The sequence below is a fragment of the Notamacropus eugenii genome, chromosome 2 (assembly GCF_028372415.1).
Source record: "Notamacropus eugenii isolate mMacEug1 chromosome 2, mMacEug1.pri_v2, whole genome shotgun sequence".
Classification (NCBI taxonomy): Eukaryota; Metazoa; Chordata; class Mammalia; order Diprotodontia; family Macropodidae; genus Notamacropus; species Notamacropus eugenii.
The window spans coordinates 215,690,132-215,706,620 of NC_092873.1; the positions used below are offsets into that span (position 1 = coordinate 215,690,132).

General features: G+C 36.7%; 1 protein-coding gene across 19 annotated transcripts in view; it reads right to left on the reverse strand.

The window, feature by feature from the left end:
- The window catches only part of EPB41L2 (erythrocyte membrane protein band 4.1 like 2), a 283,916-nt gene that overhangs the window by 63,872 nt on the left and 203,555 nt on the right, over nt 1–16,489 (reverse strand). For all 19 annotated transcript variants that reach the window (XM_072643326.1, XM_072643324.1, XM_072643319.1 and 16 more), the window contains 2 exons: nt 5,439–5,657; nt 2,091–2,178 (listed from right to left, as the gene is read on the reverse strand). In XM_072643326.1, the coding sequence (XP_072499427.1) occupies nt 2,091–2,178; nt 5,439–5,657 (307 nt within the window). The remainder of the gene's footprint in view (nt 1–2,090; nt 2,179–5,438; nt 5,658–16,489) is intronic.

Here is a 16,489-nt window from a genome sequence, read left to right on the forward strand (position 1 = left end):
CTAGATAAGAACAAAAAAACAAAATAGCAGTAACAATAATAATAATAGCTAGTATTTATAGCTTGCTTTCAGATTTGTAAAGTGCTCTACTTATGTTATCTCATTTAGATACATGATCATTTGGTTAACTAATCCTTTAAAGGACAAGAACAGAAAGGATGATTTTTATAGATTTCACCTTTAAATAATAGCAAGAGCAGAAAAATAGATTGAGACTGTACAAAAGGTGGTGTGTGCTAGAATCTATCCATTTTCAAGGATCATATTTTATTTTCCAAAGAACTGTTGTAATGTAATCTCAGATCTCACTACTTTTTAAGAGGCATGTGGTGAGTGAATTATTGAACTCCTTTGTTAGGGTTAAGAGGACAAGAATGGGTGGAGGGGGGAATGGAGCTAGATTTTCCACAGAGAAAGAGTAAGATGTTAAAATGTGTGTTTTGTTGGAATATATACCAGTCTCCTGTGGCAAGGTGACAAAAAGGACGCTTGGCAACCCTGACTCTGAATTCAGTCATTTTGGTTTTTAGTGTCTTTTTTTTAAACCATCAATGAATCATTTTGGCTGACAGGCATAGGATGATCTCAGTATTACAGTCTGCAAAAACAATCATTCATTCCCTTCAAGGCAAGCTGAGAGCTGCAATTTCCGCTAGTGTAATGGAATCCCCAAATTTTTCCAAGCAGGTCACCAGTAATACAGTGTTGACATCTACTTGTCATTACAACATTCCTTTGGCTGGCACATTTTTCAAAGGATTGCAAACTATTCTTGAGTTCACTAATATTGGCTTTCCTCTAAGGTTTTTGTTTGGAAAAGGAAGGCAATCTGAAATAACTATCACCCAGAAAGATTTAAAGGTACCAAGGAAATTGAGACAAAAATAAGCAACATGGCATATGTAATTCTCTGACTGTTCCAGTACTGTAAGAGATACAAGACGTACAATCCTGTAAATATATCATTCATTAATACTTCATAAAGCAAGAGACTTAGATTTCATTAAAAACATACAAACTAAATAAAATTACCCAAAGCCATCACATATTAAAAATCAATTAGTGACATGATACATGTGCTATTTCTTACAACATAAATGCAAAATGAACTGAATCCCAAAAATATCACCAGTTTCAATCATAATCCAATAAATTAAAATTCATATTTCAACCTGGCATTGAAAAAAGCTTTTTATAATGTTTGTTTTAAAAATAAATGTAGTGGTAGGGCATTTCATGACTACTGATTGCCAAATGTTTTCTCTTTAATTATACTTCTAAAATTCATGTGTGTACTTGAAAATGCACTAAACCAACCATGTGAATAGTGTTGTTTTGAGGGGGAGAAGGGAATCTAACCCATGTGGTGTGTTTTTCACTCTTCTGGAAGAGAATCATCAAGAAGTCCTAGAAATACTAGGAGTAGGGATAAAAGAGAAGAATCTCTTTACAAAGCTACTTGGTCCCCAAATCAGGCTGCCAAAAATTACATGCTAGGACCAGAGAAGCAAGAGGTTATCTATGCAAATATTAAGCTTTTACTCATCTTTTAAAGCCCAAATTAAAGTTCTGCTTCTATGAAGCCTTCTCTGAACGTCCTACAGAGTCCTAACCCACCATCCAACCTTTCACCTCAGGGAGCTCTCTGTTCAGCAACTCTCTAGGATACTTTTAATTTAATTTTGTGTATGCCAGATCATAATAAGTTCCATACCAGTAGAAACTATTTTATCTGAACTTTCCCAATATTTAGTGTAGTGCTCCACAAAGTGTTTAATGCTTGTTGAATGAAGAGATAAAGAGAGGTGGCCTCATCATAAATAAGAAAGCAAGCCCTATATGAAGGATTGTGTAAACCATTTCCATATGAGCTCAGCATTTGAAGATGTCCAAATATGACATTATTTCACATATTAATAATGGTGATTTGATTTCAGAAAAATTGAGCACATGATCTTAGATAAGATCATTATACTGGTTGGTTTTGCTTAACTGTTTGGGTTTAATGAGAAGCTACAGATTAAATGCAGAAATACCTTTTTGAGAATATCATATTCATAATGAAACTTTTAAAAACAGGTTCACAGTACCTTGGCATGATGTAGATCTACACCATACATGGAAAGTCTCTTTGCATTTTCTAAGAACTGAGAATCAGCTTGTGCTGGAGATAAGCCCCTAAGAATCACAAGGAATAATATTATTTTACTAATGGGAAAAAATGTGAATAAAATCCATGACCAAAAAACACTTTTCAATTTCATAGAAATGTACACAAATCATATTTTCCCTACACTTAACCTTCTTCTCCCTTCTTTGGACATCCTAAACATAGTTTTGATTTTTGGCTTGTTTTGTTTAAAAAAAAAAAAAGGAGGCCATATTTACAATTGCCTAAAGAAGCTATATTTTAAGTATTGTCTTATGGAAAACAGAACTTCATTAAGTCATCAAAGTTCAACTTAACTACTTTTTATAAATCTATCCCAGATGAACAAATTCTAAATCCTTCTTTTATTCTCAATTACATTATTTGATGACATAATTAGCTATAGATATCCCAAAGCAAGGTCACAGCAATTTTTAAAGCTATAAATAAGAGATGAATAAATAAATGTGGATTATTCAAGATGTGTTTTCAGTAGCTAAATGCCCTTCTGAAGCTATTCTGAAGTTCAAATGTAATATATCTGAAAACTTAGAAAACATGAAGCCCCTATACCAGGTTACTATTATTATGGCTATAAGTGAAACTCAAGATCTTATATTACATAAATAAATGCCAGTGTCAATTACCACAGATTAATCTCTTTGCTGCTGAAGTGTGCTTGAAAAACAAAACAAAAAACCTCCAAACTCCTTAAACTCTTCTACTTCTAGGTGTAAAAAAAAAAAATCTTCAAATCACAGCACTCCTTGTTATTTAGATGGATCTATTATTATATAAAGACATATATGCACTACCTCAATCAGGGAAGACAACACATTCTCCTTCCATAGAATTCTTGTCATAGATTATCCACAGAGATCAGCCAACTGTTGGAAGCTTTCTTATGGGTCTCTTTAAATTTTGTGGAATTAGCACAGCAGTCAGGCTTATCTATCTGTCCTCTCTCACTCTAAGACCAGTCCACCTCCTTTTCTAGTGACAGGCCTTCTCCATTCTATTCCACATTTTTATGATAACTCTTATTGGAAATATATAGCAGCCTCGTGCCCAACATATACCTCCCCATTGACTCCTGCTCTCCTACAATTTTGATTCTTCTGAATTTGTGATGTTTTAAGATTCAGAACATGTTGCATCACTAGGGAAACATTTGCTTTACAAAAAAAGGTTTTCATATCAGGTAGCCACTTGAGATTATTAAGCACACTGCCAATTCCCAACTGCAATCCAGCTAGATTTCTTCGTCCTACTCAATTGTCCATCAGATAAGTACAATGACATTATTGATATACTAATTCAATGGACAATACATCTAGCTGCATGTCACAAGACAAGAGACTTTTTAAACCTATTTACTATTTAATGTATGAATTATTAGGACAAGTTCTTTTAAGTAGTCATGGATCTCACTGGGAAAGGACTATAACATTTTGGGATTAATTATTACAATATACAGGACAGTATCAGCTGAAAAAAAGGATCATTTGGAGAACTCCACCATCTTCCACAATGACTACTTCTTCCATTTGGACTCATTCTCCATGGTTGTGGATGTTAGAATTTATCTCCCTTTGTCATTCCTACCTTGATGTTAACAATTAGACAGTTGTTAAACAGAGGTGGCATTTATCAAAGATTCTTGTAAAAACTTAACAAATTCATGAGAGATTTCTTGCTGCAGCTTTTAAGGCAAATCCATGAACTTATACTTAAGATATTTTGCTATGTGGATTTCAATTTAGTTGCTTTTCTTTCTAGTCCTACGTATTTTATTTTATGCATTTAAAAGAGTTCAAAGGCTTTCACTACTCTGCCAAAGGGGGAGAAGGTTGATGGAGGACCGTGAAACAAAAAAGATAAAAAGATTTCTGCTTACTTTTCCACGTTTATTTTTCTTTTTCAAATTCAGAGAAAAGTAAAGCACATGGTGATATAGATCTACATCTTTCAGTCAAATATGTAACTGTGAAGATATGGTCTTCTGCAGAAAACTGAAATACCCTGTCTTTTTCTTACATATGTAGATCGCTCTCAGATTTTATGAAGATGAGAAAGTAGACACATGGGTCAGAAGTTACTGATTTTTTCTCAATTCTTTTTTTGTGAGAGGGTAATTTCTCTTCCAATTTATCCTTTGCAATAGATGGTGATGGAGAAGGTACAAAGTTTCCAATTATGCTGTTGTTGGTTATGTACACTATAAGCATTGAATGATAAAATGGAAGCGTGCTCAACAGAATCTTGTTTTTTGCTACATTTGGACATATGACAAAACAACTCTCTGTCATGACTCTCCAAGGAAAGCCACTGAAGCACCTTTCCATTCAAATACAACTTCCTTTTATCTTCTAGTTTTATTGATCACAGGAATACCAATATGGTGTGATTCATTTCCTCTAAAAGAATACCAATTTGCTAGTCACTAGTCAAAGAACTCACCTTGATGAATGTCTATAGTAAATGTTTATAGTTTTCGTAAAAGCTGTGTGATTTTTACTTAGCATACCTTGAGCTCTATTTTCCACTATTCCATCACCACTTTGGGAGTGGAAGAAAGCCACAGAGTACTAAGGGCTATTCACCTTTGTCATTCCCAAAGAACACATCACCTAATGGCTGGCCTACTAGAAATAAATCTTTGCATTTCATGGAATTGGTCCTTGAACTATGGGTCAAGAACCCAAGGCATCAAGAAAGAATTTTCCTTTGGAATATTTATTTCTGATCCTCCTTGTCCAAGACAAAAGGTCATCAAATATATGTGTGCATGTATATGTGTATGTGTATGTATATATGTGTGTACATACATATACGTACATGTTTATGTATGTATAGGAGTCATTCATGTTTCATGTACCACATCTATTCCCACCCAAACTACACTTCATAGTCTATCAAAGCTTATTTAACAAATTCATAATTAAATATCTAAAACAATACTGTTAATAAGGATAAGTAGAAGATATATATAGAGAGAGGTATATAGGTATATATCTATATATATACACATAAATGAATACAAAAAATGAAATTCCTGAAGGGTAAAGTTAGTTTTTTCAAAAAATAAAAATTCATTATCATTTTTCTCCATTTATTAGGAGTTGGTCAGATAATCTTACTTTAAGACACTGGTAGGTGGTGACCACAAGGTAAAATGTAAACAATCTGCTAAAATATTCCATTTATCAGTTTCCAGATGTTAAACTAATCATATATAAGTAGAATTAATCAAAACCATTTGCCCTCTCCAGCACAAAAGTGAACAGACCTGTGAGTTTTGTGCAGCTCTATTACTTTGTCTTCCATCTCCTTAGTTTGATTGGGTGCAAACTGAAATTCACTGATGTAATCACTGCTGTGTTCCTCTGGGTCATAGTCACCAAGCTCAGCTTGTAGTGTATATGAACCAAGGAGAGCATGAGTCACAAAAGAACAGGGGAGGCGGCCAGAAGCAATATCCTGTCGAAGTTGAAGGCACAGGAAATATCTATGGTGGGGGAGAAAAGAAAATCACTTATTTTCACAGTACTTACAGGGTTCTAATAATATTCTTCAAACATAATTACATTAAGAACAAATGTTCACACAAGAGATAATATTTTTATGACAATAATTCAATTTGACAAAGCTCATGCTCAATCATAAGTCTTTTGCCTACATATTGTACAAGCTGTCTGTGCATTATGTGCATTGAATTATCAAATGCAAATGTAAGATTTGATTATGTACTGCTGACAGTATAGTTTTCAAATTTTTTATTTCATTTTTTCCAATTACATGTGAAAACCATTTTTAAAAATTTTGAGTTCTAAATTCTCTTCTCCCCCCCTCCTTGAGAAAGCAAGCAATTTGATATAGATTCTATATGTGCAATCATGCAAAACATATTTCCATATTAATCATGTTGCAAAAAATAAAAATTATGCTTCAATCTCCACTCAGACTACATCAGCTCTTTCTTTTCCTAAATTATTTCATTCGTTTTCAGTTTTCTAAAATCACTTCCATATATCTTAGACTTTTCCCCACCCTCCCCTTCCTTTCTTCCTCCCAGTCCCCTCCCTCCCTGAGATGGTGTACAATCTTATATAGGTTCTACACATACATTATTATTAAATACATTTTCACCTTAAGTCATGCTGCATAGAAGAATTGAAATAGGTGGGAGAAACCATAAAAACAAAACAAAACCTAACACAAGGGAAAATGGTCTGCTACATTCTGAGATACAATTCCATAGTTCTTTCTCCAGATGTGGAAGGCATTTTGCCTCTAGAGTCCATTGGGAATGTTTTAGGTCCTTGCACTGCTGTGAAGGGATAAGTTTACCCGAAAAATTCCTTGCACACTATGGTTATTGTTTGGTACAAAGCTCTCCTGGTTCTACTCCTTTCACTCAGCATCAGTTCATATAAGTCCTTCCAGGTCTCTGTGAAGTCTTCCTGTTCCTCATTTCTTATAGCACAATAGTATTCCATTACATTCATATACCACAACTTGTTCAGCAATTCCCCAAATGATGGACGTCCTCTTGATTTCCAGTTCTTGGCCACCACAAAGAGAGCTGCTATAAATATTTTTGTACAAGTGGGACCCTTTCCCATTCTTATGATCTCTTTATTAACTTAATTATTTAATTAATAATTTTATTAAAATCTAATAAAAATTTTAAAAATTCAAAATTCAAATTCAAAATTCTTAATTTCACCTTAATTCTCAGGTGAATATATATTTAATAGGAATGCATGTGTAGAACCTATATAAAATTGTATGCCGTCTCAGGGAGGGAGTTAGGAGGGAGGGGGAATGGAGGGGAAGGGAGGGGGAGAGGAAGAAAGAGGGAGGGGAAAAAAATCTAAGATATATGGAAGTGATTGTAGAACACTGAAAACAAATAAACTAATTTAAAAAAAAGGAAAAAGAAACTGAAGGAATTGAAATAGGCAAAGAAGAAACTAAGTTATCACTTAATTAAATTTTAATTTTAAGAATTTTAAATTTAAGAATTGAAATGAATGGGAGAAATCATAAAACAAAACAAAACATAATGCAAAAGAAAATGGGCTGTTTCATTCTGTGATTGAATTTCATAATTCTTCCTCTGGATATGGAAGGCATTTTGCCTCAAATCCACTGAGAACTTTTAAGTCCTTGCATTGCAATGATGCACTAAGTCTACCAGAAAAATTCCTCGCACACTGTGGTTGTTCTGTGTACAGAGTTCTCCTGGTTCTGTTCCTTTCACTCAGCATCAGTTCATATAAGTCTTTCCAGGCTTCTCTGAAGTCTTCCCGTTCATCATTTCTTATAGCACAATAGTATTCTATTACATTCATATACCACAATTTATTCAGTCATTCCCCAATTGATAAGAATCCCCTTGATCTCCAGTTTTTGACCACAACAAAAAGAGCGGCTATATAAATAATTTTGTACATGTGGGACCTTTTCCCACTTTTATGATATCTTGGGGATACAGTCCTAAAAAGCAGTAATGCTGGGTCAAAGGGTATGCATATTTTTGTAGCCCTTTGGGCATGACTCCAAATTGCTCTCCAGAATGGCTGGATCAGCTCACAGCTCCACCAGCAATGAATTAGTATTCTAATTCTCCCACATCTTCTCCAACATTTATCATCTTTCTGTTTTGTCATGTTAGCCAATCTGATAGGTGTGATGTGGTAACTCAGAGTTGTTTTGATTTGCATCTCTCCAATCAATAGTGATTTAGAGCATTGTTTTCATATGACTATAGATAGCTTTAATTTCTTCCTCTGAAAACTGCCTGTTCATATCCTTTGACCATTTATCAATTGGGGAATGACTTGTATTCTTGTACATTAACTCAGTTCTCTGTATATTTTAGTAATGAGGCATTTATCCAGACACTAGTTGGAGAAGTTCTTTCCCAGTTTTCTGCTTCCTTCCTAATCTTGGTTGCATTGGGCTTGTTTGTGCAAAAACTTTTCAATTTAATGTTATCAAAATTATCCATTTTGTACTTCATAATGTTCTCTATCTCTTGTTTGGTCAAAAATTTCTCCATTCTCCATAAATCTGACAAATACACTATTCCTTGCTCCCCTAATTTGTTTATAGTATCAATCTTTATACCTAGATCATGTATCCATTTGGATTTTATTCTTGTGTATGGTGTCAGGCACTGGTCTATACCCAGATTCCACCACACTGTTACTCAGTTTTCCCAGCAATTTTTGTCAAACAGTGAGTTCTTATCCCAGAAGCTGGGGTCCTTGGGTTTATCAAACAGTAGATTGCTATATTCATTAACTACTGTGTCTTGAGTACCTAACCCATTCCACTGGTCAACCCCTCTGTTTTTAGCCAGAACCAAGTGGTTTTGAGGATTGCTGCTTTATAATACAATTTGAGATCTGAGAGGTCTAAGCCACCATCCCTAGCATTTTTTTTTCATTAGTTCCCTTGATATTGTGGACCTTTTGCTCTTCCAAATGAATTTTAATATTGTTTTGTCTAGCTCTAGAAAATAATTATCTGGTAGTTTGACTGGCATGGCACTGAATACGTAAATTAATTTAGGCAGAATTATCATTTTTATGACAATTAATTTTATGACAATTAATGTAGCCTACCCATGAGCAACTGATGTTTTTCCACTTTCTTAGATCTGTCTTTATTTTGTGAAAAACGTTTTGTAATTGTGTTCATACAGTCACTGGTTTGCTTTGGCAGGTAGACTCTCAGATATTTTATAGTATCTACCATAGCTTTAAACGAGATTTCTCTTTCTATCTCCTGCTGTTGGGCTATTGTTTTAATTTCCTCCTTGCTGGAGGTGAGTTCACCGTTTTCATTTTTGGTATTGGTAATTTGGTTTTCTTCTTTATTTTTTTAATCAAACTGACCAAAAGGTTATCAATTTTATTGGTATTTTTTTCACAAAAGCAACTCTTAGTTTTATTTATTAGTTCAATAGTTTTCTTAATTTCAATTTTATTAATCTCTCCTTTGGTTTCCAGTAGTTCTAATTTGGTATTTACTTAAGGATTTTCAATTTGTTCTTTTTCTAGCTCTTTCAGCTGCATGTGCAATTCATTGATCTCTTCTTTTCCCATTTTATTCATGATATAAAACTTCCCCTAAGAACTGCTTGTGCAGTATCCCATAAGTTTTGGTAGGTTGTCTCATTATCGTTATTCTCTTGAATGAGGCTGTTGATTGTTTCTATGACTTCTTGTTTAACACATTCATTCTTTAGGGTTACATTATTTAGTTTTCTATTTTTTTATTATTTAGTTTATTATTTAATTTTTGGTTTCTCTTTCCATGGTATTTTATTACATATAATTTTTATTGTATTATGATCTTAGAAAGATGCACTGACTATCTCTGCCTTTCTTCACTGGATTGTGAGGGTTTCATGGCCTAGTACATGGTCAATTTTTGTATATGTGCCATGAGAAAAGGTCTGAGAGAAAGGTATACTCCTTTCTATCCCCATACAATTTTCTCCAGAGAGTTATCATATCTCCCTTATGCAGAGTTTTATTCACCTCCTTATCTCCTTTCTTGTTTATTCTGAGGTTAGATTTATCAAGTTCAGAGAGGGGGAGGTTGAGGTCCCCCACTAGTATAGTTTTGCTATTTCTTCCCGTAACTCCCTTAACTTCTCCTCTAAGAATCTGAATGCTATAATACTTGGAGCATATATGTTTACCAATGATATTGCTTCATTGTCTATGGTGTCTTTTAGCAAGATATGGTTTCCTTCCTTATCTCTTTTGATTAGATCTATTTCAGCTTTTGCTTTGTCTGAGATTAGGATTGCTACCCTTGCTTTTTGTACATTAGCCGAAGCACAATATATTCTGCTCCAACCTTTTACCTTTACCCTGTGTGTATCCTCTTTTCAAATGTGTTTCTTGCAAACAACATATTGTTGGATTAAGGTTTTTAATCCATTCTGCTATCCACCTCCATTTTATGGGAGAGTTCATCCCATTTACATTCACAGTTATGATTACTATATCTGTGTTTTACCTTTCATCTTCTTCTCTCCCACCCCCGTTTATGCTTTTAGTTCTCCCTTCTCCCTTCCCCTCCACAAGAGTTTTAATTTTAGACCAGTGCCTCCCTCAGCCTTCCCTCCCTTCTTTCAGCCCCCCTCCCTTTTACTCCACTTTTCCTTTACTACTTCCATCCCTTTTAGCCTCCCTTCCCTTTTCTTTCCCTTTTCTCCTCCTACAGACTACAGAGCTAGATTTCTATAATTAACTGAGTTTGCTGTTCCCTCCTTGAACCAAATCAGATGAGAGTAAATCTCAAGCAATGTTCATCTCCCTCCCCTCTTTCCCCTCTACTGTAATATGTTTTTGTGCCTCTTCCTGTGATGTAATTTATCTTTTTCTGACTCCTCCTTTTCACATCTCCTGTTACAATCCCTTCGTACCCTTAAATCACATTTCTATCATCACATTTAATTTATACCTGTTCCCTCTATTTATGTATATTCCTTTTAAATGTCATAATAAATATACAATTTAAGATTAACAAGTATCATCTTCCCTTACAGAGATGTAAACAGTTTGCCCATATTGAATAACAAGTTTTCCCCCCTCTTTACCTTTTTAAGCCTCTCTTGAGACTTTTGTTTGAAGATTGAATTTTTTATTGAGCTCTGGCCTTTTCATCAGGAAGGTCTGGAAATCCCTTATTGCATTGAATGTCCACCTCCTTGCCTGAAATATTAAGCTCAATTTTGCTGGGTAACTGATCCTTGGTTGTAGTCCCAGATCCTTTGCCTTATGGAATATCATATTCCAATCCCTCAGATCTTTTAATGTAGAAGCTGCAGGGTCCTGTGTGATCCTCGATATTTGAATTGTTTCTTTCTGGCTGCCTGCAGCATTTTCTCCTTTACTTGAGAGTTCTGGAATTTGGCAATGATATTCCTTGGTGTTTTTATTTTGGGATCCCTTTCAAGAGGTGAACGGTGGTTTCTTTCAATGACTATTTTGCCCTCTGGATGTAGGACTTCTGGGCAGTTTTCCTTGATGATTTCTTGGAAGATATTGTCTAGGCTCTTTTTTTTCATCATGGCTTTCTGGTGGACCAATACTTCTTAGATTTTCTCTCCTGGATCTATTTTCCAGGTCACTTGTTTTTCCAATGGGATATTTTAGATTTTTTTCTATTTTTTCACTCTTTAGATTCTGTTTGACTGATTCTTGATGTCTCATAGAGTCATTCACTTCTACTTGCCCAATTCTAATTTTTAATAGATTGTTTTCTTCAGTTAACTTTTGCATCTCCTTTTCCATTTGCCCAATTGTTCCTTTTAAGGAGTTATTTTCTTCTGTTAGGTTTTGTACTTCCCTTTTCATTTGTCCAATTTTTCTTTGTAAGGAGCTATTCTCTTCTGTGAATTCTTTTTTCATATTTTCAAAATCATTGGCCAGTTTTTCTTCTACTTCTGTAAGCTGGCTTTTAAAATTCTTCTTGAGCTCTTTCAAGAATGTTCTTTGGGCTTGAAACCAGTTCATATTCCTTTCTGAAGTTTCAGGTGGGAGTAAAGTCTCAATGCTGACCTCTTTGGTATTCATGTTTTGGTCCTTGTCCCCATAGAAAGATTCTATGGTCTTTTCTTTTCTGGTTTGCTTCTTGCTCATGATGATCACCCTTTTCCTGGCTTTTAATGTGGATCTCTGCTTCTGGGGCATAGGGGGGTCTGTCCCATGGTTCTTGTGCTTAGAACTTGAGGCTTTGTGAATTGTGGCTTCTGGTTCTTTCAGCTTGAAACTAAAATGCTGCAGCTTACCTGGTGCTGGAAAGCAGAGGCCAGGTGAAGTCTTTCTGAGTTTCCTTGGAGTTACTCTGGAGCTAGTTGCATTAGGTGTGGGGGAGGGGTGGTCTGGCCACAGGAGGTCTCCTCTACTGAGGTAGAGCACAGGCAGGCTCAGTGGTTGATGAACCTCATCTGCGCTAGTTTCATCACAATTACCTTGGCTGTGCTGAGGCATGCCTGGAGTCCTGGTGTTGGAGACTGCAGGCTCCACCTCCTGGGGCTCAGGATCTCCTCCCAGTTCAGTGAGGTGGGGCTATCTGGGACAGCTCCAGTCCTGCACTGTTCCCCTTCAGCCACAGCAAGAGGGATGCCCCTTTGTGATTTTCCTAGCCTCACGGGCTAAGAGACTGTTTACCCCTTCAGCTGATCCTACTGTTCCAGGATTTTTCCTGGGGAAATAATTCCCTGGGTTTTTCAAGGTCAACAAGGGGAGGGATGGCATTTACCAATCTCTCTGCCATCTTGGCTCCCAGAAGTTCAAGTGGGTGACTTACAGACATTTAATCTGCGGGCTGATACTCTCAGAAGTGACTGCTGCAGTTACCTGGTGTTCTGCAGTTCTCTCTCATTCACTTCCACTGGACTCCCATCCTGAGCTGATATGTTTGAGAGTCTACACTGCTGCTGCTGCTTCAGATGACCTGGGGCTTCCTGCTCGGCTTTGCTGTGGCAGGGTCTGTGCTGGCACAGTCTGTGCGCTGTGCACTCCTCCAGCCCCGTGCAACAGATCCCTCCCATGGAGCTTCCATTCTGTCCTGGGTTGGAAATCTGCCACACTGTCTCATATTGTATTCTGCTACTCTAAAATTTCTTCAGATTCTCTTTTAAGAGGTATCTGAAGGAGTTTGTCTTAGAACTTAGGTGAGTACTTGCTCTCACTCTGCCATCTTCACTCTGCGCATTCCCCCCCCACACACACATGAGTTCTTTAAATGGATGTGGATAGCATTTTTTTATCTTAAGTCCTTCAAAACTGTCTTAGATCATTGTATTTCTGAGGATAGCTAAGTCATTCACAATTGAGCAACATACAACAATATTGTACAATGTTCTCCTGGTTCTGCTCACTTCACTTTGTATCAGTTCATATGAACCCAGGTTATTCTGAAACCATCCTGCTCATCATTTCTTGTTGATGCTGTTACTTATGTGAAATATTCTTTGAGTGTGCCTCATCTCCAACTATTTCCCACCACTACTACCATTTTGGATGTAATTAGTAAACTGGTGTCACTTGAGCATTTAGTACAGTCCCTAGAGACCTAGACCTTAAGCCTGAACCAGTGCCCTATTATAAACAGAGGAAACACTGCACCAACACTATCCTCTAGCTGGTACATTCCTACTCTCCTGGTCTCCCACAAATTCACTAACATCTCTTATTTGACTATCGCCATTCCTTACTAACTTTGTCTCTATTCAGTTCAGTCTTCCACTCCCCATTTCCTTTCCTCATTAGCCTTCAGACTTCTCCCTCCTCCCAGGGAGGATAAAACTTCCTTTCATCTTCGAGCTCTATTTTTACCCTCTTCCCATCTTCATATACTAACAGAAACCTCATTATTTCTAAGACTCTCTCACCAATGCTTCCTACCCTGTATTTTAAACCTCTGATACACTGTATAGAAAGGAGAAGTTGGGATATCCCTTGCCCCCTGAAGCAACTTCTTGACTCCCAAACCACCATCACTGGGCAACCTCTCCATTACTGAGTTTCCCTTCATCCATCTACATTTCTCAATAGCAACAGGGTCCACTGCAAGTTCAGAACATCTTATGTCAACCAGGCTCTCACTGTCTCATAGCAAAACATGTATCCTTCTTTGATTCAATACAATTAGCATTTATTAAATACCTTCTAGATACAAAACACTTTGATAAGCACTGGGAATAAAAAGCTCCAATACAAAACAAACAGATCCTGCCTACTAGGAGCTTCCCAGAGAGGATGAAACATGTGCATTGATAAAAACAACTTCTACAGAAAGGAAAGTCAAGAAAGGGAGAGCAACAGGAGCATTACCCCCTCAATCCTAGGAGGGAACAACAGGAAAAACTTTTGTGGAGGAGGTAATGCTTGAACTGTGCTTTTAAAGGAAACTAGAAGTCCCAGGATGCACTTGGAGAGAGTGAGAAAGAGAGTATTTCAAAGAAGGGATCAGCTTGCATTTAAAGTCCTCTACAGTATAGCTACCACCTACCTTCCCAATCTTATTTCATTTTATTCCCTTTCATGTACTCTCTGTTGCAGTCACATTGACTAGCTCTTTTTTGACGAGAAAGAGAGAGACAGAGACAGAGACAGAGAGACAGAGAGAGAGAGAGAGAGAGAGAGAGAGAGAAAGTGACAAAGAGAGACGGACAGAGACAGAGAGACAGAGACAGACAGAGAGACAGAGAGAGACCAAGAGAAGGTGTGTTCTACACTGCAAAAATTGCACATAGATCCATGAAACACAGCATCCAATAATTTAACAAAGGACAGACAAGCAAGTGGCTCCTTTCAGGACTGCACAGACATTGCCCATAAACTAGGCCTTCAGTGTACCATTCAGGATTATAACTCTTTTAATTGCTGACAGACTTGCTTTTCAACATTTGCATGAAGACCCAAAGCACTTATTGATACTATAAAAAACTATAACCAAGATATTTTAATCCCTCAACAATTTACAGCAGGGAGTATGTATGTATGTAGAGTGGTTGTTGGTTTACAGAGCCCTAATTAAGGTCTATTATTTAAAAGCACTCTTGCTCAGAAGCTCTGTATTCTATGCATGTCAGCATGTCAGATTCAATGCTCCAACAGCTTACTATGCAGTTAAAAAGGCCATTATTTACTAGCTGAAGCAAATCCAGATCAGAGCTGGATTAGTAATGATGCATCTCCCCCACTTCAGCTACAAGCAGGGGAAAGTCAAGTTGCATAGCTTTTTACGCACTCCTGGAGAGGCATCTGCATCATCAGAAATTCATGTTAACATCACAGCCCCCTTGGGTACCTATACATGGTCAATGTGTGACAGAAAAAGGAGGCAGGAATAGACCTCAGTAAATTGTATCAAATGAGTATACAGCAAATTTACAAAGCTATCTTTTCCCTAAGACCTATAGGCAAAGTAAGATGAGAAAGTGTTTTATGAGATTAGCTCTCCATGTGCAAATTTTGCCATGTGCAAAGCCTCAAACCAAGCTGACTTACATACAGAGAGACACATCTACACCATTCATAACTAGAATGATGACTCCCATATAAGTCAACACCAAGAAAATACTGTAACCATTTTCTTATGTAGCAGAGAAATGATATAGATATACAGATAAATAACACTTTTCTATCTCAGTTTCCTCATCTGTAAAGTGAAAATAACAATAAAAAGCACTTACTTCCCAGGGTTATTGTGAGGATAAAATTAGATGAAATAATATTTTTTAAAATACTTTAATGCATTATATGAATGCTAGCTACTATTTTTGCTATTATTATTATTAGGGAGACAGCATAACATTATCAATTAATAAATAAACATTAAGTGCCTATTATGTAGTAGGCACTAGGGATACAAAAAGAGGCAAGAGATAGTTTCTGCCCTCAAGGACTTCATAATCTAACAGGGAAGACAATATATCGACAAATATATACAAAGCAAACTATATAAAGGACAAATAGAAAATAATTAAAAGAGGGTAGGCACTAAAATCAAGAGGCTTGGAAGGGTTTTTGTAAAAAAATGAGATTTTAGCTAAGACTTAAAGGAAGGGGAAATCATGACTTCTAGGCCTGGGGAACAGCCAGAGAAAATTCCTGAAGCTGAGAGATGAAGTGTTAGTTTGTGGAACAGCCGGGAGGCCAGCATTCCTAGATCAAAGCGTATGTGTCAGGGAATAAAGTATAAGAAGACTGGAAAGGTAGGAGGGGGGTAGGTATTGAAGGCCTTTGAAAGTTAGAGGCCTTTGTACTTGTTCCTGGAGGTAACAGAAAGTCAAAGGATTTTATTAAGTAGAGTCCATGCTTGGACTTCTGTTTTAGGAAAATCACTTTATCAGCTGAATGTAGAATAGACTGGAGTGCAGTGGGCACAGACTTGAGGCAGGCAGACCAACCTGCTGGCTATTCAAGAATCCATGATGAGGGCCTGTAGCAAAATGGTGGCAGTGTCAGAGGAGAGAAAGGGGCAATCATACTTGAGAGATGTTGCAAAGGTGAAATTGACAGGCCTTGGCAATTAGCTTGAATAGGTGAGGTGGTAGGTGAGAGAGAATTAGGAGTTAAGGATGACACCCAGGTGAAAAAACTGAGAGACACTCAGGATGGCGTTGTCTTCTACAGTAATAGGGAATAATAATAGTAATAGGTGGGAAGTCTGAGGGTAGGATTTTAGGGGGAAAGATATGAGTTTGGCTTCAAAAATAACAATTTAAAATGTCTACTGGATGTCCAATTTGAGACATTTGAAAGGAAACTGAAGAGGCTAGACTGGAGGTCAGCAGAG